At 32.0% G+C, this 22160-nt stretch overlaps 1 protein-coding gene across 9 annotated transcripts in view; it reads right to left on the reverse strand.

Annotated features, from left to right (window-relative positions):
• COL11A1 (collagen type XI alpha 1 chain) overlaps positions 1-22160 on the reverse strand; it is a 217187-nt gene that overhangs the window by 120061 nt on the left and 74966 nt on the right. For 2 of the 9 annotated variants that reach the window (XM_086717705.1, XM_086717704.1), the window contains 11 exons: positions 17764-17892; positions 12264-12380; positions 11847-11999; positions 11565-11657; positions 8967-9221; positions 8137-8199; positions 6588-6629; positions 5557-5619; positions 4813-4887; positions 3146-3229; positions 946-1002 (listed from right to left, as the gene is read on the reverse strand). In XM_086717705.1, coding sequence (XP_086573831.1) covers positions 946-1002; positions 3146-3229; positions 4813-4887; positions 5557-5619; positions 6588-6629; positions 8137-8199; positions 8967-9221; positions 11565-11657; positions 11847-11999; positions 12264-12380; positions 17764-17892 — 1131 coding nt within the window. The remainder of the gene's footprint in view (positions 1-945; positions 1003-3145; positions 3230-4812; positions 4888-5556; positions 5620-6587; positions 6630-8136; positions 8200-8966; positions 9222-11564; positions 11658-11846; positions 12000-12263; positions 12381-17763; positions 17893-22160) is intronic. The other 7 variants (XM_086717706.1, XM_025933656.2, XM_086717707.1 and 4 more) reach the window with 7 other exon arrangements.

The raw sequence follows: 22160 nt of genomic DNA on the forward strand, positions 1-22160 counted from the left end.
ACTATTCACTTGATGTAAACTTGAGTAAAATTATTTTGCTGTGTCTAAGTAAATCACATGTTAAGATTTTAATGTTCATAGTAATAATTTCTATAAATACCGTTATTTCAATAAAACATACTGAAAGCATATAAAATCATATGAAAGAACAGGAGGAATAGCTCTTTATATAGAAAAATAAATATTTAAGAGAGAAATTATTTATTTAATTAATTGTAAGATCAATCAGAAGCAAAGTTTGACTCATGCAGTCTTCTTTTCCCTTAAAGAAAAATATGACTTGAAAAGAACCTTTGTGTTTTTTGTGAATTGCTACACTGCTCAACATTTGGTAAAAGTTTCAAAATATTTGAAGATTTTTTATATTAAAAACCACTTGGAAAATATTAGCTTGTTAGCAAGCTTGTATGGAAAAATAAAACACTGTCATTTTCCAAGAGTCTCCAGAAGACAAATTAATTTCTCTAATATCTGAAGTACTTTGTGGAATATGGAAGGCAAACTGAAGTTTAAGCCAAGTATCCTGCTTGTTTCCCAAATTATGGAATAATTTAACTGACTTCAAATACTTTTTTTCTTTTTTAACGAAAATTCTATTTAACATAAAATTAAGTCTCAATAATTTAATGTAAAACTGAATTTTAATAACTTGGAATGTTATGCAAATAAATTATAATTATACTTCAAAAATTAATAGACATGTAACTGAATTGTTTTTTTCACTGTATTTATTTGATTTGAAAATTCTTCAATGAAAATTTTTTTATCAAAACTTACTGAGGACTAAGTTGAAATAGACTTTAAATAGAGGAACAAAATCAAGCATAGGTAGATACGCATATCCTATTTTTATCAGCTAGAAATATGAACAATGCTTGGCCAAAGTTGCACAAGGAAATACTACTATGTAAATTTAAACACACATTATCATATTGAGTAACCTACCACAGGACCCGGTCTTCCAGTTAGACCCATTGGGCCAGGTGGACCTCTCAGAGCAATCTAGAAAATAAAGTATATCAAACTCAGGGGTGCCCTTTTTGGACAAGAATAGTAAACCACAATATTCATTTGCACAAGCTACCTGTAAGTAACAGATAATAAACAAAGGTATATTAGCTACATGCTAGAAACAGTGCCTGATAACTGAAGAATTACAAGCTTCTAGAATGACAAATGATCTATCAGATTTGCTCTCAACTGTTATAGCTTGTATACAATCTTGTACCATATACTATTATGATTTATTCAATGATAAAAGTTAAAATAGATTTCAGTACAAGAAACCTAACATCCTGTAATTTTTCTACTCTGAAGCATACTTCACAATAACATATAGACTTCTCTTAAACATGTTGGCACAATTATCATCGAAAATCCTTTTAGAGATGAACAATTTGAGGTGCTTGAAATAAAAATTTTCTAGCAATATTTAGGAAAATCTATTGACAATTAAAGCCAGATAGCAAGCAAAATTGATCAGAAAGTATGCTCATACACTTCTTTTTAACAAATCTCAAATTTAACATTACAAGAAAAACACATTCATTTTGTATAATCATAGGCATGATAGATTGATCACATGCACTATTGATACTGAATATTAGAAATGTGAAATTAGCATATTTGAAAAGCTGGAACAAGTGGAGTACAAAGGATAAATATTTAATAGATGTTAAATTAGTATGGTGAGCTATTTTTGAATATTAGTGATTCCAAAAGATGAATATTTAGATTATCAAAACAGATATCAAAAATAACACTGTAATAGAAACAATATGTAAAATCATATTAGAAAAGTGCACAAGATAAAAACATAGGATCTCCAAGGTTCCACTACTGACTCACCATGAGATTTTTGACAATATACTTCTTAATCCTTGAGATTAAGTATCTGAAAAATTGGAATTATAATGCTTGCTACCTATTTACAAGTAGGATAAAAGGACTAATAAAAGGAGGAATTTAATGGCCTCATAAAACATTTAAGCTCAAATAATTACCTTAAGTTTGTTGAAAGTAATATAAATTATAAGATGAATTGTAGGAATCATTAGCAAATTATTTTAAATATTTTTAGGGATGTGTTACGCCAAGGTCAAAAAACACTTAAAGTTTTCTGTCTTTATACAGGATATAATCAAATAATGGAATCTTTGCAGATTAATAGATTTAGTAAATATATAAATAAATATGAGAGTGAATTGCAACCTTCACTTATGTTTTCAGATATTTTATACACATACACAATAAAACTATATGTGTATAAAATACACAAATGATAAATTTTATATATTCATAAATTTATACAAAGTTATCACAGAAATGATTTATAGCACTTAGAAAGTGGGTAATTGTATCCATACCAAATGTGAGCCATTTATTTCCTTTTTCCTTAAAAAAACCAAAACCCCTACTACAAATAAAAATATTATATGACTTTCAACTCTTTCCTCGTCCACTATTTAAATTTCCTTATGTATAAGACATGTATAAAATAAGATTTCCTTATGTATAAAATCTGTATAATATAGAGACAGTGGATGCTTTCAGCTCATGAAGGATCTATAAACTAAATGGATTTTGCAAAAACACTATAGATTATAACAATTAGAACTTAAATACATATTTGAAGGATTCTTTCCTATATGATAATGCTTAAAAAACTTAATTTGCTGGCTTGTTCAGGATATCCTGAATAATTTAGAAGATTAGGAGGAAAAAATTATTTCAAACCTTCTTCTCTTACTTTTTTTTAATCATCAAATTCTGTCTTAGCAGAGAAAAACTGTATGTGAAAAAGTGCTAGGTATAAATCCATCAGTACTCTGAAAAAATTTTAGAAAAATGTGTGTTATTGTTTGTGGGTTATTGCCAGAATTATATATGGCAATACTGCCAGGGTCAATCAATTAATTTTAGTATTCAATTAAAGAAAATATTCCCACTGGAAAAATAGATATAATCTTAGCAATTTTTATAGCTAAAATTCAATGCACTTTTCAGAAGTGTTTTGTTTATAATAGTAGCATCCTCCAGGTGCAGACACACACACACACACACACACACAAGCATGCACACATGTGCATACACACACAATCTGACATATATCAGTTTATAGGAATACATGTTTATTCCTTCTTACCCGAGCCTGCTGAAGAATCGCCTGTGCCTGAGCTTCCTGAGCAGAGATGGTTGGTCCTTTGGAACCATCGCCACCATAACGAAACTAAGAAAATAAAGAAGCTCAAAATTAGCCATTTTCAAATAGGTGCCTTAATTACTAGATTAAAAACTGCTTACTGAAAATGGTGTGGTTTTATAAAAGTACAAGATAACTTTATTATGAATCAAGATACCTAGATTTTTGGGGGGGTTCTCCTGCCCATATCACAAGTTCCCTAGACCATGTTTTACCATTTATAGAAAAGAGACTTCCAATTTTCATTCATTCACTCATTCATTCATTCATTCATTCATTTTAATGTTTATTTATTTTTGAGAGAGAGACACAGAGTGTGTGCAGGGGAGGGGCAGAGAAAGAGGGAGACACAGAATCTGAAGCAGGCTCCAGGCTCTGAGTTGTCAGCACAGAGCCTGATGCAGGATGGAACACACCAACAATGAGATCATGACCTGAGCCAAAGTCGATGCTTAACTGACTGAACCACCCAGGTGCCCCAAGACTTCCAATTTTATATTCCATAATCTGAAAAATCTGGAACAAGTCACCATATATTTTACCTGTACAAATGCTACCCATTTCTATTCACTCATTTGTAAAAAGTCCAAGTGTGTTCAGTTCATTGGTGTTTATAGATCAACTGTTATTTTGTTGAGCAAAACTTCTAGAATCTGTATGAACACGGAGGAAATCTTCCTTGAGATATACTCATTTGTTTACTGTTTCTCAAATAATTATAATAAGAAACTCACCCTCCCTGTATCCTTCCATAAAATTCTAAAATTCTAAAGCTTTCTTAATTTTAATTCCAAATGCAGCATGAGTCAATTTCTTACTCTACATGATTATTACTTGAAATTTTATTACATTTAAACAAATAAATCACACTTTTTCCCCCAGAGAACAAGGTCAATTTTAAAAAGCAATCTTATGGTCAAACAATTTTTGAGCAAAGAATAATGACCCTACAGATACATCTTCTTTTAAAAGTATCAACTATTGTATCTATGGTGATAAATAGCATATTAGTATTATGTTAAGTATCACATGAAATGTATGTTAATCATACGACTCAGGATAAAGCACATGACAGGAAATATGAAGAGCAACCTGTAAGCTTTGTTGTCAAAGTCTAATCAAACAGTGAAGGGTGCCTGGGTGGCTCAGTTGGTTAAGCATCTGACAGCCTCAGGTCATGATCTCACAGTTCATGAGTTCGAGTCCTGCATTGACTTAGCTGGAGCCCCACTTCTGGTGAGCTTAAGCCCTGTACTTCTCTTTCTCTTCCTCTCTATCTCTCTCTCACTCTTTCTCTGCCCCTCATGGGATTTTCTTTCTCCCTCTCTCTCTGCACCTCACTCACTTGAGCCCTCTCTCTCTCAAACAAACAAACAAAAAAAGCCTAATGAAATAATGAAACCTTTGCTTTAACACAGAGATTGATGTTTACTAGAATTTTGTTTTAATAAAATTTTCTAGAATTTCTAAAGGCTGCATGATTTCAAATATCTCCACCACATACAATGGTTTTTAGTTAATTGCTCTGTAATACAGCTCAACAATGCTTTTCAGCAATAAGATGATGAAATATTAAATCATCTTTACAGCATTAAAAAAAGAAAACATACCGGTAACATTAACATGGTCCCAGGAGGACCAGGTAGACCATCAGCCCCTGGTAAGCCAGGACGTCCTGGGGGGCCCTAGGAAAGTAAATCAGCAAAATTAATAAATAAATTAAAACAAATTTATTAGAAACAGAATAACCTTTAATAACATTAGTCTACATTAACTAATTTGCATTTGTCCCTCCTTTCTTGGTTAATCTCCTTTTAGTAAGTATACCTAGAAAGGGTTGTTTTTCATTTCCCTACTTTCACAGGATTTTAATCATGCACGAAGTTATTGGCTATTCAAGGATGGAGGAAAAAAAGGGAAGGGGCTTTACAAGAAGAGTTTGGACAGACTTAACACAAATGGTCTATTCCACCATGTTATCCAGGACATGCTCTTCAAATTAGAATTCAGGCTTATTGACTCAGTTTATCAGAACCCAGCTAAATACTCATCACAGTTTGTGGAAAACGGGTTTCAATTCAGATTAAATAACTGAATCTAATGTAACAGGTTTATCTCAGCATTGCAATTTATTGAAAATAAAAGTTTTCTTATTAATTATAACGTAGATAAGTGCACATTCTTTATCCTCACTTCTAAAATTATAGTTAGAAAATTTAACCAAAATGTTGCACATTGAGTTCACAGACTTCCTCCTCTCTCATGAGAAAGATAACATGTTTAACTTGTGGAATACATTTTAATGATTTTCATTTATGTTATATTCTTTTGTTATAAAGAGTCCCTTTACTTACCCTCTCTCCAGGGTCACCAGGGGGTCCAGTGGGGCCTTGTAGACCTGGGGGACCCATAAGACCCTATAGAGAAACAAACCGTGATCTGAGTCAGATTCCTGATCTCATTATCATTCAGGCAAATTCATCCTACCAAAATCCAAGAAAAGCTCATTTTATATTTCATAAATATACACTGGTCTTCCAATCAATTTCCCTATTTATCTTCCTATAAAAAGACAATACATAGGAACCACTCTGTAGCTAGCTTAACTCTTCCTCTATGAAGCTGCTCTCAGGGTACAGGTAAATATTCCAAGGAAATACAGGAAAGGAGAACACACCAATACAAAGTCACTGAAGTAGAAGTTGGTTCCCAGTTCTTAATGAACAAATGGTACATTCAGACAATTAGACCTCAAAAATGTGATAACAAAGTTGAAATGTAGAAATCATTTAGCCTGAAGGCATTTTTACATTTTCTGGATAAAAAGTATTTAAAGGCATCAGTATAACATATTCATTTCAGATGACAAGAATTTAATTCCACAAAAGATAGAGATTTCTGTCAGATCAGTACAACTATCTGAGAATAAAGACACACTGAGCAACATGAGCCTTCCTAGGAAGTGACAATGGAAGCTGATAATCACTCCATTTGGAAGTACAGATAAGGCTGCTACTGTCTACTTAGAATTCTCAACTCCATCTATTGAGATATATCTTTACCTCTTTAATGGAAACAAGAATTTTTTTTCACTATCATAACTTCCAGATAGAAAGTTGAAAATGAGGTTAGAGGATGCAGAGATATTGAAGCCCCCTCCAAAAGAAATTAAACAAAATTTAATTCCACTGCTCTCAAAAGAATAACATTTGGATAGCCAAATCAGAAAGCAATTTAAGGCCATCAGGCCCCCTGAAAAAATGTTTGCCTCTATAATTCAATACTCAAATTAGTATAAAATATATAAATTCAATAATGTAATAGAAATGTTATATCTGATTATTTAAAAAATCAAGATGAAAATAATCTCAACACATTTACATACCGCAGGTCCTGCAGGCCCTGGTGGTCCTTCAATAAGCATACCCTATAATAAAACAAGATAGAGATTCATTTCTAGGGAAATGTAACCTGTAACCTCTCGTCTAAGCAGCTCTAACAAAGTGCATCATTGCATTTTAAAAAGTAAATTCTCTATTTCTACCATATAAAATCAATTGTAAACAGTTTTCTATGGGGAAGAGAGGGAATTTAAAATGATAGAAAACATAGCCCTTGTCCTCAGAGAATCTGTGAACTAATTAGAAAAGGAATAAATATTCAGAAAAGTAACACTAAAAGGAAAATATGCTAAGTTCTCCCAAGAAGGACAAAACAAAGACATTTGACCAAGTTCTCCCTGGCACCCAGAATAATGCCTGACACAAAGCCGGGATTTAATAACTATTTACTGTTTGAATGACAGAATGGAAGTTAGGTGGCATCTAAGCACTTTCATTCAGGGAAAAGGGAAAAAAGTCCAAGCAAAAGAATCGGGCATAAACATGAGATAAACTCCTAAATAGATAAGAGAATAGAATACTATCTCAGGATAAAAAAACTCATTCCACAATGTTTATGATTGTACTTCCAGAAATTATTTTATCACTTAAAAACATGATTGTAATTTTTTGTAATAAGGGCAAATTCATTCTGAAAAATATTTGAAAATTCTTTGATGAATATATGGCATGATTTATCAGATTTTGGAGTAATACAGTAGATAGCCACTGATCTCCTTAGAGCCATATCTTTTTAACCTTTTAACTTTCCCTCTACCCAGTATTTCAATGTGTATGTCCTTGCAATTTCTGAAATGGATTTTCATGATCTTGAGGCAAACAGTTAAGCATATTTTCTTTAGTTCTAATGTAACAGTTTTCCTGAGTTGCTGATTAGGGACAACAATAGTAAAATTGCTTTCCAGTAGGATTGCCTTTTACCAATATCTTGAGTAGTGAGAACATTAATATGAATTTTAAAATCACTTTTGGAGTGAACTACACCTTTTCTTCAATGGAAGAACGGGAAGTGGACTTTAAAAAGAATATTTTCATATTTGTTACATGATGTTATCTGGATATGAAACAAGTATCTACGTCAAATAATATATTTCTGATAATGCCAAGTTAAAGAAATTGAAGGAAGTTAGAAAAGCTAATGTCTAGTTATATCTCAACCACCAACATTTGAACCTCAGCAAAGTTATTTAAACTCTCTAGGTCTCAGTTTCCTTCGTTGAGTAAAATGAGAGAATTAGACTAGACAATTTCAGTTACTTTCAAATTCCAAAATTCATGTATCTATATTTTTTGGCTGATTGAAGTGTTACTTGCTAGAAATGACCTTACTAACACTTCTTTGTGGCAAATTTTAAATATTTGGACATCAGAGTTTTTATAATATATATGCTATATATTATAAACATATATAATATATGTAATAATTTATATACTAATTTATATAAACATATAATAATTTAAGGTGATGATGGCTCATAATATAAATTAAATCATTGTTACCAACCTTTACAATGTATTCACAACAGTACTTACAGGTTCAACTACTGCTGGTTCTCCTTTCTGTCCTTTTTCTCCATATGCACCGTGGCCATTTATCTGTTGAGTGAAAAATTCAAGCAGCCTGTCTTTAAGTAAATAAGACCACTTAAGGTTTTTTTGTTTTTTTTTTTTAAAGAAAATTTAATCATCTAAGTGCATTTAAAAACAACCTATTAAAACGTGTTTTAAAAATAGAAACCTATTAAAAGTTTAGATACTGAAAATATAAAAAGGAAAGCATGATAAACATTAATACAAATCTTGAATGAGATTAAACAATTGTTTCTTAAAGACATATTATAGAAAGTTAAAGACATCTGTAGACCTCAATTATCATTCCAAGGCACTAAGCAGCAAGTATCATCAACCTGAATTTAACAAAATAAAGGTGGGAGGTGAGGGGTGGAAGAAATGGGTGAAGGGGGTCAAAGGTAAAAAAATAATAATAATAAATATGGTACCTCTACTGAACATCACCAGAAAATATTTTTAAACATTAAAAATTAAAATAGTCTAAAATTCAGAAATTAGACTTACTATCCCAAATAATAATGACTATTTTAATCTTATCAATGATAATACAATTTGGATACAATTCTATTCACGATTATACTTTCAAATGAAGACTCTGGTAGTGGAGGCAGAAATACAACTGCTGTAGATTCCCATGTGGAAGAATCTATCAAGGTGTCCTAGTAGTGATAAATATCCATAATTTACATAAAAACACAACTTGTATTTTAAACCTGAAAAGACATCAAGATAAATGTGAAAATACTCCAAAAATAAGACATAGAATGACACAGAGCGTAATACTGACTTACGCTTGTTTCTGTGATATCTGTTTCTGCTGGAACACCTGGACCAAATTCTTCATTAGTGGGGCTTGTTGGTTTATCTTCATATTCTTTATATTCATAAAAATCATATTCGCCTAAATCTCCATCTACCAGAAGGTCAGAGTCCCTGCCGTCTATTCCTTTGTTTTCATATAGTGTATCCTCGGAATTTTTCCTCTGGGAATCATAATCCTCTCCAGTTAGATATTCTTCAGTAAATACTTCTTCAACTGGATTTGGCTATTAATTTAAGTTGCAAAGAGTTGAAGAACATGAAGTTTACTGTTAGTAAAGCAAGGTAAGCATTTGCAATTACAGTTTGATGGAATGTGACGAGAAGCAATTTAAAAGCTACTAAAGCAAGCCTGAAGGCTGAAAAAGATAGCCTTTCAGTATCATTGAAAGCAATATTTTTGTACGTTGGTATGTACAAGGAAATATTGCTTTCAAAGTACTTTTCCCAATAAACTGCAAATATTCACATGGACTCAACATGTGTATTTGCTAGCTCCATTAAAAAAATTGTTAGTCAATTTTATATTTACTTCATGGTTTAAGATTTGAATAATGAAATATGCACAGTTAAAACTTCACTTAATTTTCAAATCTCACAGATCATCATTAGGAAATATAACTATTACCAGAAAAACCATGTAAATTTGACTCTCAATCACAAAAATAAAATATTAATGTCAATATTGAGACTTGTCATAGCAATTTTTAGAGTAGTATATAAGGAAGTATTATATCACCAAAAAGTTCTTTAAAGCAAATAAAATATAACTTATAGGTCTCGAAATTCAAGAAATGAAATAGAATATATCACTGCACAATCTCATAAAGGGTAGAGAATAAATATGCACTTACAAGGGAATTTTATATCAATAAAACTCCCTCAGAGACAGAAAAATAGACCTAGTATAATTATCTTTTTCACATAAGTAATTCTTTATTAATAGCATAAATCTGAATCATATTTATTATGCAATTTTTAGCCATATAATGATCTTGATGAGGTTCAAATGAAATAATTTATCTTGCTAATTTTTGGATTTTTTAAGTTACTTGATTTCCAAGACATAGTGAATCTAGATGACAAAATAGCATTGAATAAATAAGTAGTAGTACACAAAATCATGAATAAAAATAAAATAGCTGAATAAAAATGCAGCTAAATGATTAATTTAGCAACTGTTAACCAAAATAAAATATTTAGTAACCACAATATTTTTGTATTCTTAGCCAAAGAGGATAATAGAGAAGGCATGTTATCCAAAAACTGAATGTTGCTATGTTCATAGCTCTGAACTAAAAAGCTAGTTAAATTTGGTTAGATAAATAGGCATCTTGAATCAAGATATCCATTTCTGAAAAACGATAAATTTGGACCAGATGAAACTTAAAATCTGTTCTCCCCCTAAAATGTTATTTTTCTGAAGTATGTGTTTGTATGTCATGCACTACTGCGTTTATTTGCTTCACTGACACAAATGTTATATAAATCTTCTCACAGCTAAATTATTCAGGTGTTCTTCATACCCAGTATGACAGGTGTTTCACAAATTTAAACTGAATTGTACACTCATTTTCTCAGGATACGAATATATCATAATATGAAATATTATGAATGTACGCACAATATGAATACATTATGAATAATATGTTAATAATATGAGTAATAATATAAATATATTATGGATAATATGAATATTATGAACGTATGGATAATATGAAATAATATATGCATAATATGAAGATTGCTACCTTTACACCTGTATGTGCTTAAACATTTTCATAGAAAAGAATGAAAAGGTTAAGACACATTATTTTAATAGTGTGTTTAATAATAATTAACATCATTCTTCTAACAAGTATGAAAATGTACATAGCTATTAAAATCCACTAAGATTAAATTTTCTCAAGAAGTTTGCTGTCGGGGTACCTGGGTGGCTTAGTCAGGTAAGCATCCAACTCTGGATTTCAGCTCGGGTCATGATCTCACGGTTTGTGAGATCAAGCCCTGCATCTTGCTCTGTGCTGACAGTGTAGAGCCTACTTGGGATTCTCTCTCTCCCTCTCTCTCTCTCTGTCCATTCATTCCCTGTTTGTGCTCTCTCTCTCTCTCAAAATAAATAAATACACTTAAAAAAATAAATACTATTAAAAAAAGAAGTTCTCTGTCATAAAAATGCATGATTATTGGTCAGATGAAATGAATTCTAATTGTATCATTTCATGATACAATTCTCTCTTTAGAGGAGTCTCCTCCTCACAGAAAAATCATGTTGTGAATACCCTTCATCACAACATGTTGAGAAGCTTGCTCAATCCCAGGAGCAATGAAGAGAATGATAGCAGCCAATCCAGTTTAATCAATTTGTGTCTGCATGAAGCAAAGAGTCATGTAAACCTGAATGGACTAATTTAGTAACAGTGAGCCAATGCTATTGTTTCTCTTACCTCAATAAAGGAATAAAAAGATGGAACTTCTCACAAGTTATATTCTTCCAGAGTGAAGTATATTTAGAAATATTACACACTTAAAAAATCTGGGCTGTGATTTAATAGTGTCAATGAGCTTACCTCATTTGTTCCAGATACATGCCTAGGAGTTTCTGTCTGGTAACTTTCCTCTGTTCCATAGTTGTATTCTTGAAAATCATCAACAATATTTGCCTAGTGGTAAATTCAAAAGAAAAACAATTCTAAGAATGTAAAGTAATACCCAATTTAGGAAAAACATGATTTAACTGGGTTATCGTATTAGCCAAATGAGGATTTATCTAGTTGGGTTAGGACAATGACTCATCATCAGAGATCTTCCAGCTTATCTAGGAGAGATCTTGATTGCTTTTTCTTTGCTACCTTTACCCCTACTTTGGCTTTTGCTGTTGCTGGATAACTTTTCTTCTTCTTGGATGCAAATTTTTCAGATTTAGGGGGTGTAAACTTTTTGGACTTTTCCTTTGAGTTAGTGGCCACTGTCCTCGTCTTCTTTTTGAAATTGGATTTCTTTTTCTGTAAAACGTGGTGAAAGATGGAATGGAAAACATAAATACAGTGAAAAGGGAAATGCAGGGCATGGATGAAAGGAAGGACAAGCAAAGCCAAATGAGCATCATTCCTTCGGGGCAGCTACTGTCAAATAAGAATCACAGTTATTGGGTCACAGAAATCAGGTGGATGAAAGGCTTACAATGAGTTTGAGGAACAGCGGACATAAGAAACCACGGAATGACAAACACTAGGACACCATATACACAGGTGCTACTTTGTTTTTACCTCAGTTTGTGCTATTGTCTCCTCAGCTACAGTGGGTGTCTCTGTTACAAATTCAGCCTCTTTATACTCTGCTTCCCCATACTCATAGTCATATTCCAGAATATCCTCAGGTGCATACTACCTCGCAAAGGAAAAAATATCAGGCGATTTTGTTAGTTGCAGGTAATACTAATAACAAAGTGGTAATCATCTTAACTTTTACGTAGGGTAAAGGTTAAGAGGCAAGTATTTAAATGTTATTTTATATTACAAGAAGTATTATACTGTCAGTGTACAGAGTATAATAACATAAGAGAAACAAAGCCGATTTTCTAAGCGGAACAGTGGTTAGGATTGTGAGGAAACTAAAAATTGTGAATATTAATCCAAACTTAATTAATATTCAAAATTTGTAGCCAATGACTTATTTTGAACACAGCAGTTATATACTTGATCACAGTTGTTAAATGTTCTTGTTTATTTTTATTTGTAAAAATTGATACACAAGGCTCCTCTAAAAGACTTTTAGTGTATTTCCAATGGGTACTTTTTTTTTTCATTACACTACATGCTTAAAATATTAAATATGGAGAATAGTCTTTCCAAGTATGAAAGGATATTTAAATTGGAAGTCAGAGAGTGGAGAGGAGGAAAAGGAAATGCAAGGAACATAAGGTAAGTCTAAACCGAACACTAAAATAATGAAAAATAAAATCTAAAATTTGTTCAGAAATCTCTAATTTGCCATAGACTTAAGATCAAAATGAACACAGAATACTAGCAACACATTAAAAGATTCACAGTAAGATCTGTTTCTAACTAACATATTATTCACTTTTTAAAAATCCTGCTTTTTTTTTCCCTCTATCAAAAAAGCATAGCACTCAGACATTGTAAACTACTTAAACTAAACTCAAATTGGAAAATGATATTTTACACTAGATTCCTCTGTATTAAAGCAATTTAGTTGGAGAGAGAGGTATGTTTCTTAATAGAGGGATGTACAAGACAGTCATATATACTAAATAAGGAAAATAATGTGTTCACCTTCACAGTCAAATGTCTCTATCAAAACTTTAATTTATAAACAAGAATATAGTTATTGTGAAACATATATTAATCATTGGCTTTAAGCAAAATAACTGTAAATACACTAAGTAATACATACAAAAACATTAAGCAGTAAACTCAACAAGCTGTGTTCCTAATATATACAAGCTAAAGGCAACCTATTTGGGTTTCCCTTAGTATTATATTTGATAAAATTCCAATTATATCCCAACTGGAATCTTGGCATTTCAAAATTGCCAGAAAATCCTTTTTAATCTGCCAGAAAAGTAACTGTTAACCATATGTCTTTTAGAAAGTTGTGATCACTGTGCCTTCTAATTAGCTCTATTAACTATCGCAATGCAAATGAGTGCAAATTTCACAGACATATAATGAGACATGTCCAAAACTGATCTCCTGGCATCATTATACATCTGGCCCTAGATGAGCCTCACTAGAGTAAACTTTTCAAATGGTTCAGCTGAAGGTCATAATGAAATTTGAACAGACATGTCTTTAGTGTTCTCTATGACTGTAACCACTCTAATTTGATTAGATGAACTGAAACGGATTCATAATTTTATCTATTCAGTGATAGCTTCATTATCAATGAACATCCATTTGAAGAACTTCAACAAGAGCTTTATTCTAACTGAATTTGTACAGAATTTGGTAAATAGAAAAATGCACATATATAACACTGAGCATTTGTTTCTTAATTGCCTCTGCAATCAAGATAAAGGCCAATTACTTCTAGGAAAGTTAATGTAAACATTATTAACATCATTAAGTAAATAAAATAAATACTGGATTTAGATACATATTAAAAAGACATAAATGGTGACTGAATATTGTATAGTGAATAACTTTTCTGTGGTTATGATCACTCATGTTGAAATAAGAAATAAGAAATTTATACAACCACTAGCTGCCAGCTGGAAGTAAAACACCAAAAACAAAAGATTTGATAGTCTATTTTATGCCGTAGAGTTTTAAAATTAAGCAGACTTTTCAAAATTGTGTGCATCTATAATTAATTTTAAAAACATAAGACAATAAACAAAGACATAAAGGGCTGATTTTTAAAGTCCATGGTTTAATGGATCTCAAATGAAGCATGGTATTCAAAAATATACTAATGTACATTAACTTCATGTCGTTGTTCTTTTTCTTGTAGGAGGAAACATTTTCTAACCCCCATAAGCCTCTCCTCTTTTTAAACTCTTTCCAAATGAAGATTAACCAGACTAGTTGTGACTCTGGAAGAATGGAGGAAATAATATTCTCACCTCCTTAGGCACTAAAGCATATCTTTTTCTTAGAGTCTTTCAGGAGTCATTGTAAAGAATCACTCCAGTTCTTATTTCTTTTTCTAAACAGCATCTCCTTAGTCATAGTATTGAGTGTATTTAGCACTTTGCTAGTATACATGAAGCTTTATAACCTATGTTTGGAGATGGCCGCCTTTCCTTACCATGGAATTTTAAAAATCTTGAAAACAGAGAGAACTAGTTGTAATAAATTAGATGAATACATGCAAAAAGACATGCATTGATGGAATGATTTTGATTTCAGCTTGGATATGTTAGTAGCCTAGCATAAATTGTAGTGAGAAGGAAGTCTTCTAGAAATGTCATAATCTGTTCTTATTTGACTTGTTAGAAAAATAGTGGCATCACTAAATATCTATGAGAACTAGAATATATGATAAATATTAAGTGCAAAAAATATTAGGGTAATATATTTGGGGAAGTACACTGGTTTTTAAATTTGTCTATAAAATACTCTCTTTCCTTTGCTTTATTTTCCTTCTTCATCCTTTTAAAAAAAGAATGTCAATTGCCTACTATGTATAAGTTACTATAGTTTGCATAATAAATTAATAACCATATATAGATTTCACATTTAATTTCTTGTAAAGATAATAGGATACTCTTACTTGAGAAAATCCCCAAACATCATAATTTTAATATCAGTTACTTTTCTACGTAAATGGTATTGTGTACGTTCAAATAGAATTAAAGTTTGATGATATTTTGGCTCTATTTAAATCTATCTCTGTTATGCATTTCACTCTATGATGATGATGTGCCAAACACATACACAATTGAATCCTAAGAATGATTTAGAAGATGTTATTAAGAGGGTATGAGGTAAACACAATTACAAGTTGGAAAAAGCACGAGTTAATTTATAAAAGAAACTGACATACCTATTAATCCAAATAGATTATTGAATATGCATTGTTACAAATTTGTTAATGGAAAATTAAGCAATATAAAGTGCAACATGAATGGTTGATGCTCTGTATTGCACTTTATTTTCTTTGTTCACTGGTAAATAGCATTGCTTACTATGCTGTACTGGAATAACATCTGTAGATCAATTATTAAAATGCATATTTGAAACATAATGACATATTAATGGCTATAGTTCAAAATTATTATTATAAGAACTGGTTACTAATTTGGTTAACTAGTTTATTTAATAAGTGTATAACATAGGATGGTTATCTTACTATAGAAGTATCAATGTAATTTAGAATTGGAAAAAAATGTGACAGCTGATTCTTCAAAAAAACTTTTACTGTAACACACTCAATATAGAAAGCGGTAAGAAATGCTATATATTTTTGCATCACCCAACCAGATTTTCATGCAGTTTTTTGTTATAGCAATACATTGTTTTTCCCTACACGCTCTTCTAGTAAAAACAAGTTGAACTTCTTAACGAATGTTAAATATATGTTATCAATAACTCAAAGTAGAAAAGAGCAAATTCACTTTTAAATGAACTTAAGAAAAAAATGGATAAGAATTATTTTGCTTTAAAATAACTGTTTAACTGGCATGATAGCATTAACATATAGTAATAAAACACCTCAAGGTGATATATTAAGAAAGCATACCTTCATTCTTCCAAAAATCAGAGCCATGTCTGTTGCTAAAAGGAACAAACTTATCTTTCTTAAAATAGGAGCAAAATAAATCTCATCAATATCGAACAGGTACAACATGTATAAATGTTTTAAATTTCAATACTGATTTAACACATAATCTCTAAGATATAAAAGCACTAAACCTGATGGTATTTAACCTATCCTTTTGGAATTCACAAAAAAAAAATTATTTAAATAAATCATGAAGGAATAAGAAGAATGAACCACTGGTGAACTGTGAAACAAGCAAACAACTACCCAAGTAATTTCTCTTTTCTCTCTCATATTTGTTTTCTGTCAGCTTCTTAAGCCTTTATCCTGTTTTAAGAAAAACATCCATATTAAGTCATGGAAAAGATCATTGCAACAGAATTTACTGTCATACTTCAAAAAGAAAAGTGATGTCAAAAAAGATATTTCAAGCATTTAAGTGGTAAAATCCCAATTGAATTTACATACAAACATACCAATAAATTAAAAGATAAGATCCTAACCTCTTTTAAAAGAGTAAAACTCAAAAGGTGGCACCAATTAGTATATTTAGAAAGAAGAATGCCATTTGAGCTATTTTCAAACATAAAGACAGCCTTGATGTTTTCAAACTTCCAACCCCCACTTCTAAAATGTAACACTCCCCACCTTGAGAAAAAAGAATCTAAGTTGTTTTGCTGCCAGCTAAAGAGTAACTTCCTTCCAGCTTGCTTGTTTTTTTTAATTTCCAGAAGACCCACACCAAAGGATTTTACCAAAAAATCTAGATAAGGATGTGTTGTACTATATTTTTGTTTTTTGGGGGTATTCGATTTTGATAAAATTGCTATGCCTATTTTTTTTTTTTGGCCTGGAAGAGAATAGGGTCAAATTTCATTACAGTAAATTTTCTTGCAAAAATAGCCTGGAAAAAAAGGTTTCACACCTGAATTTCAAATACAGTGACATAATATGAATGAAGGTATATGAATATTTTTAGCTACAATTAGATCCTACTGCTTTTCATTTCATTGTTCTTTATGTCAAATTCTGTAGAAGAAAAAGAAAACGTACATATCAATGTAGCCTAGCCCTATAAGAAATAGGAAAAAAAAAAATCTCTCTAAGTATTCAACAGAGCCTGAAACTTTAAGATAGCTCTAATGTCACTTCCTCATCTGTGCGAATTGCCAAAGGCAAGTACACCAGAAGAATTGTCACCCTTATCTTGAGGCTGTGTGTTAATTATTTAAATGCCAAGGGCAGAAATATAGCTTTTAGAGAACTACCTTTTTCTCACCTCTCCCAAAATGAAATATGCTCATATATATAGCATTTAAGTAAGGAATCTCTATTTTTAAGAAGTTTAAGAAACAGAGTACTTAAGAGGAAAAAAATACCAAAAATCTTCCTTAAGTCACTTCTTCCTAGAACTATTAAAACACTATTAAATAGAAAGTATAGGTTTAATTAAAACTGAATAATAACGATAAGCCTCAAAACTGCAAGACTATGTCTGTACCGCTGAAAGGAGAAAATGAGCCCTGATCTCATGGTCCTCACCTCATCAACCTGAGGTTCCTGAGCCTGAGCGGCCTGGGGTACTGAAGAGTCACAGTCTGGACTGTAATGCTCACAGTAGTCATATGCTGCTTTAGGGTCACCTATGATCAACAGCTGCTGGATGTCCCCCTGTCAAGAAACAAACATGAATGTAATCAGTATATATAGATACACATATATTTAGAGCAAGATTTATTCAAGACAACATGCAGTTTATTTTTATTGTTTTATTGTTTTGTGTGTGTTTATTTTTATTTATTTTTTAATTTTTTTAATTTTTTAATGTTTATTTATTTTTGAGACAGAGAGAGACAGAGCATGAGCAGGGGAGGGGCAGAGAGAGAGGGAGGCCCAGAATCTGAATCAGGCTCCAGGCCCTGAGCTGTCAGCACAGAGTCCGACCCAGGACTCAGACACGTGAACCACAAGATCATGACCTGAGCTGAAGTCGGCTGCTTAACTGACTGAGCCACCCAGGCGCCCCGTGTGTTTATTTTTAATTACCTGAAGAACTAACACTTACATTTCAATGTTAGAAATAGCCTTATAGAACAAATGAACAAAGGAAAAATAGAGAGCAAGCAAGAGAGAGAGAGACAGACTCTTAACTCTAGAGAACAAACTGATGGTTGCCAAAAGGGAGATGGGTAGGGACATGGGTGAAATAAGTGATGGGGATTAAAGAAGGACACTTGTGATGAGCACCAGGTGTTGTATGTATGTTGAATCACTATATTGTATGCCTGGAACTTATATTACACTGCATGTTTACTATACTGGGATTAAAATTAAAAATTTAATAAAAACTAGTCTCACAGATTTGAGAGAAAAATTCACACCTGTTTTACAAATTAGCTGTTAATATTAAGGTTTTATTCTATTATTTTGTAGTTCATAGAATCTATACTATATGCATCCATTCGGTAAAACAATTTTACTACATTCACAGTACATTCTTTATAAAATAAGACAAATAAAATGTAAATATTAAGCTGATAAAAAAGTAAATAAAATTTAACAACTGTAAATATATAAAGAGGATGATTATATTTTCTTTTTTAAAACTTTTTAATGTTTATTTATTTAAAAAAATTTTTAATGCTTATTTATTTCTGACAGAGAGAGACAGAGCATGAGTGGAGGAGGGGGAAGAGAGAGAAGGGGACACAGAATCTGAGGCAGGCTCCAGGCTCGGAGCTCTCAGCACAGAGCCCGACGCGGGGCTCGAACTCGCAGACTGTGAAATCATGACCTGAGCTGAAGCCGGATGCTCAACCGACTGAGCCACCCAGGTGCCCCAATGTTTATTTAATTTTTGAGAGAGACAGAGTGTGATCAGGGGAGGGGCAAAGAGAGAGGGAGACACAAAATCTGAGACAGGCTCCAGGCTCTTGAGCTGTCATGACAACACAGAGCCTGATGCTGGGCTCGAACTCACGGACCAAGATATCATGCCTTAGCTGAAGTTGGATGCTTAACCAACTGAGCCACCCAAGTGCCTTGAGGGTAATATATTTTCAATATTAACTAAAGAGTTCAATCAAAGTAAACTGAATTACAGATGGCCAACAGGCACATGAAAAGATGATCAAAGTCACTCCTTATCAGGGAAATACAAATCAAAACTACACTCAGAAACCACCTCACGCCAGTCAGAATAGCTAAAATGAACAAATCAGGAGACTATAGATGCTGGAGAGGATGTGGAGAAACAGGAACCCTCTTGCACTGTTGGTGGGAATGCAAATTGGTGCAGCCGCTCTGGAAAACAGTGTGGAGGTTCCTCAAAAAATTAAAAATAGATCTACCCTATGACCCAGCAATAGCACTGCTAGGAATTTACCCAAGCGATACAGGAGTGCTGATGCATAGGGACGTTTGTACCCCGATGTTTACAGCAGCACTTTCAACAATAGCCAAATTATGGAAAGAGCCTAAATGTCCATCAACTGATGAATGGATAAAGAAATTGTGGTTTATATACACAATGGAATACTACGTGGCAATGAGAAAGAATGAAATATGGATGGCCTTCTGTAGCAATGTGGATGGAACTGGAGAGTGTTATGCTAAGTGAAATAAGTCATACAGAGAAAGACAGATAACCATATGTTTTCACTCTTATGTGGATCCTGAGAAACTTAACAGAAGACCATGAGGGAGGGGAAGGAATAAAAAAAAAGAGGTTAGAGAGGGAGAGAGCCAAACCATAAGAGACTCTTAAAAACAGAATAAACTGAGGGTTGATGGGGGGGGTGGGAGGGAGGGGAGGGTGGGTGATGGGCATTGAGGAGAGCACCTGTTGGGATGAGCACTGGGTGTTGTATGGAAACCGATATGACAATATATTTCATATTTTAAAAAAATAAATAAATAAAATAAAAATGAAAAAAGTGAACTGAATTATTATTGTTAGGCAAACTTATATGATAATTTTATTTATTTATTTATTTATTTATTTATTTATTTATTTAGAGACAGAGAGAGAATGAGCAGAGGGAGGGGCAGAATGAGGAAGAGAGAGAATCCCAAATAGGCTCCTCGTGGTCAGCACAGAGCCCAATGTAGGACTCAAACCCATGAAACTGTGAGATCATGACCTGAGTTGAAATCAAGAATTGGATGCTTAACCAACTAAGCCACCCAAGGGGCCGATATATGAAAATTTTTAAATGAAAACATAGATCCTACTATTGTGTTCTGGCAAAGGAGTCCATATTAAAAGGAACTTCTACCTACAAAGGTGAATAAGAAATGCAGAAACCAGAAAAATTCATATTATAAATAAAAAAAAGCATAAATTTGGTATATTTTTATTAAGAAAAAATTGGAGTATCCAAGCACACATTAAAATTCACTTACTTTGAATTCTGTATAATTTTAATAACAAACATTACGAGTAATTAGTAATAGGGTTATCTAAAGAGTTTAATTTCAGGAGGTTCCCCAAACTGGCTCTGGAAATTATGTAAATAAGAGAAAAATTGTAACATCCTGCTCCTGAAACAATCTGAATGTTTCCACAAGGTCTAATTCAACATGAAACTGTTTTCTATAAACCTATGGGTCATGGCCATATAAATTCAGAACTATACTCAGGCCCAGAAGAATGTCTGTGTTAATACCTATTTGACTTGGTGATTCAAGGCCTTGTAAGTTTGAGTACATGAGAATGATTCACAGGAGAACTCCTGATTCCATTTTGAATAATTTCAAATTATTCCAGCTTTTCTTCATTTTGTTAACAGGAGCTATTTAGAGCTATTTATTGTCTGAAAATACCAACATTACATTTAAAGAGTCTCTAACAATGAATACTAAGAAAGAATTCATAGCAATTTTATACAACAGCTGTTTAATTTTTTCATTAAATCATTCATTCAAACAGTGTTTTAAAAGTGCATATAGCATGTTCATATGTCAGGTAATACCCAAATAAGAAAACATCTACTTTATTTCCCAGTAAAACATAAAACAAAGCAGAATCAGCAAATATCCAGCTGAAAATTATACGGTTTATAGTAGTCATACTATTATTAGTGTTTCCAACCTCAAAATTATTTACTTCCATATGTCATGAGGCAATATAATTAATTAATCAAATTAGACTGTTTCTGAGATTTTTTCAAGATTCTTTTTTGTAAATAGATTAGAAAGGCTCTAATATTTCTTTAATGTCTTCTGATTTTAAACATGCTCACAGCAAATTAATATAAGTTCTTAAAATTTATTGATAGCCATTCTCAAACATTACCTGATCAATATACTACTGAGTAGCCACTACTGAATTATATACAAATAATTCTATAATTATATAAATGGATAATAATAAATAACAAACAGAATTCTGAATGCACAATTTGTCATTCCACTGTCAAAAAAAATAATAATGAGGCATCATTGAGTACATCGTGAGTATTGGCATCTAATTAGAAATCCTAACTCTTGAATTTTCTCCAAACTTTGCCATTAACTATGTGGAATTATGCAAGTCACTTAATCTCATTCATCATTTGTAAAATGAATACATGTAGAGATCATATCTAAGGTCCTTCCCAGAACTCCAGAATTCCATACTTAATTATAGGAAATATAACGAACTAAGTGAAGCTGTTGCTGAAACAGAAAAAAAAAATTCCCTATCTAACTTATAAGCATATGGTATTTTTTAAATAGTAAATTTTTGAGAAGAATACTGGTTTTCTAAGTTCTTACTTGACTTCATTAAATGGAATCCTGCCAATATTTCCACTATAAATTCTTATTTCAGGTGTTTAATATTTAGCCATAAAATATAGTACTGGAAAGAAACTGAAAAAATCACTTAAAAACTACAGTATAATTTTCCCCAGAAGGCATTTTACAGTGTTTTATGTTAATCATAGGACATGTTGTGA

The sequence above is a fragment of the Puma concolor genome, chromosome C1, assembly GCF_028749965.1.
Source record: "Puma concolor isolate L17-30 chromosome C1, mPumCon1.1.hap2, whole genome shotgun sequence".
NCBI lineage: Eukaryota > Metazoa > Chordata > Mammalia > Carnivora > Felidae > Puma > Puma concolor.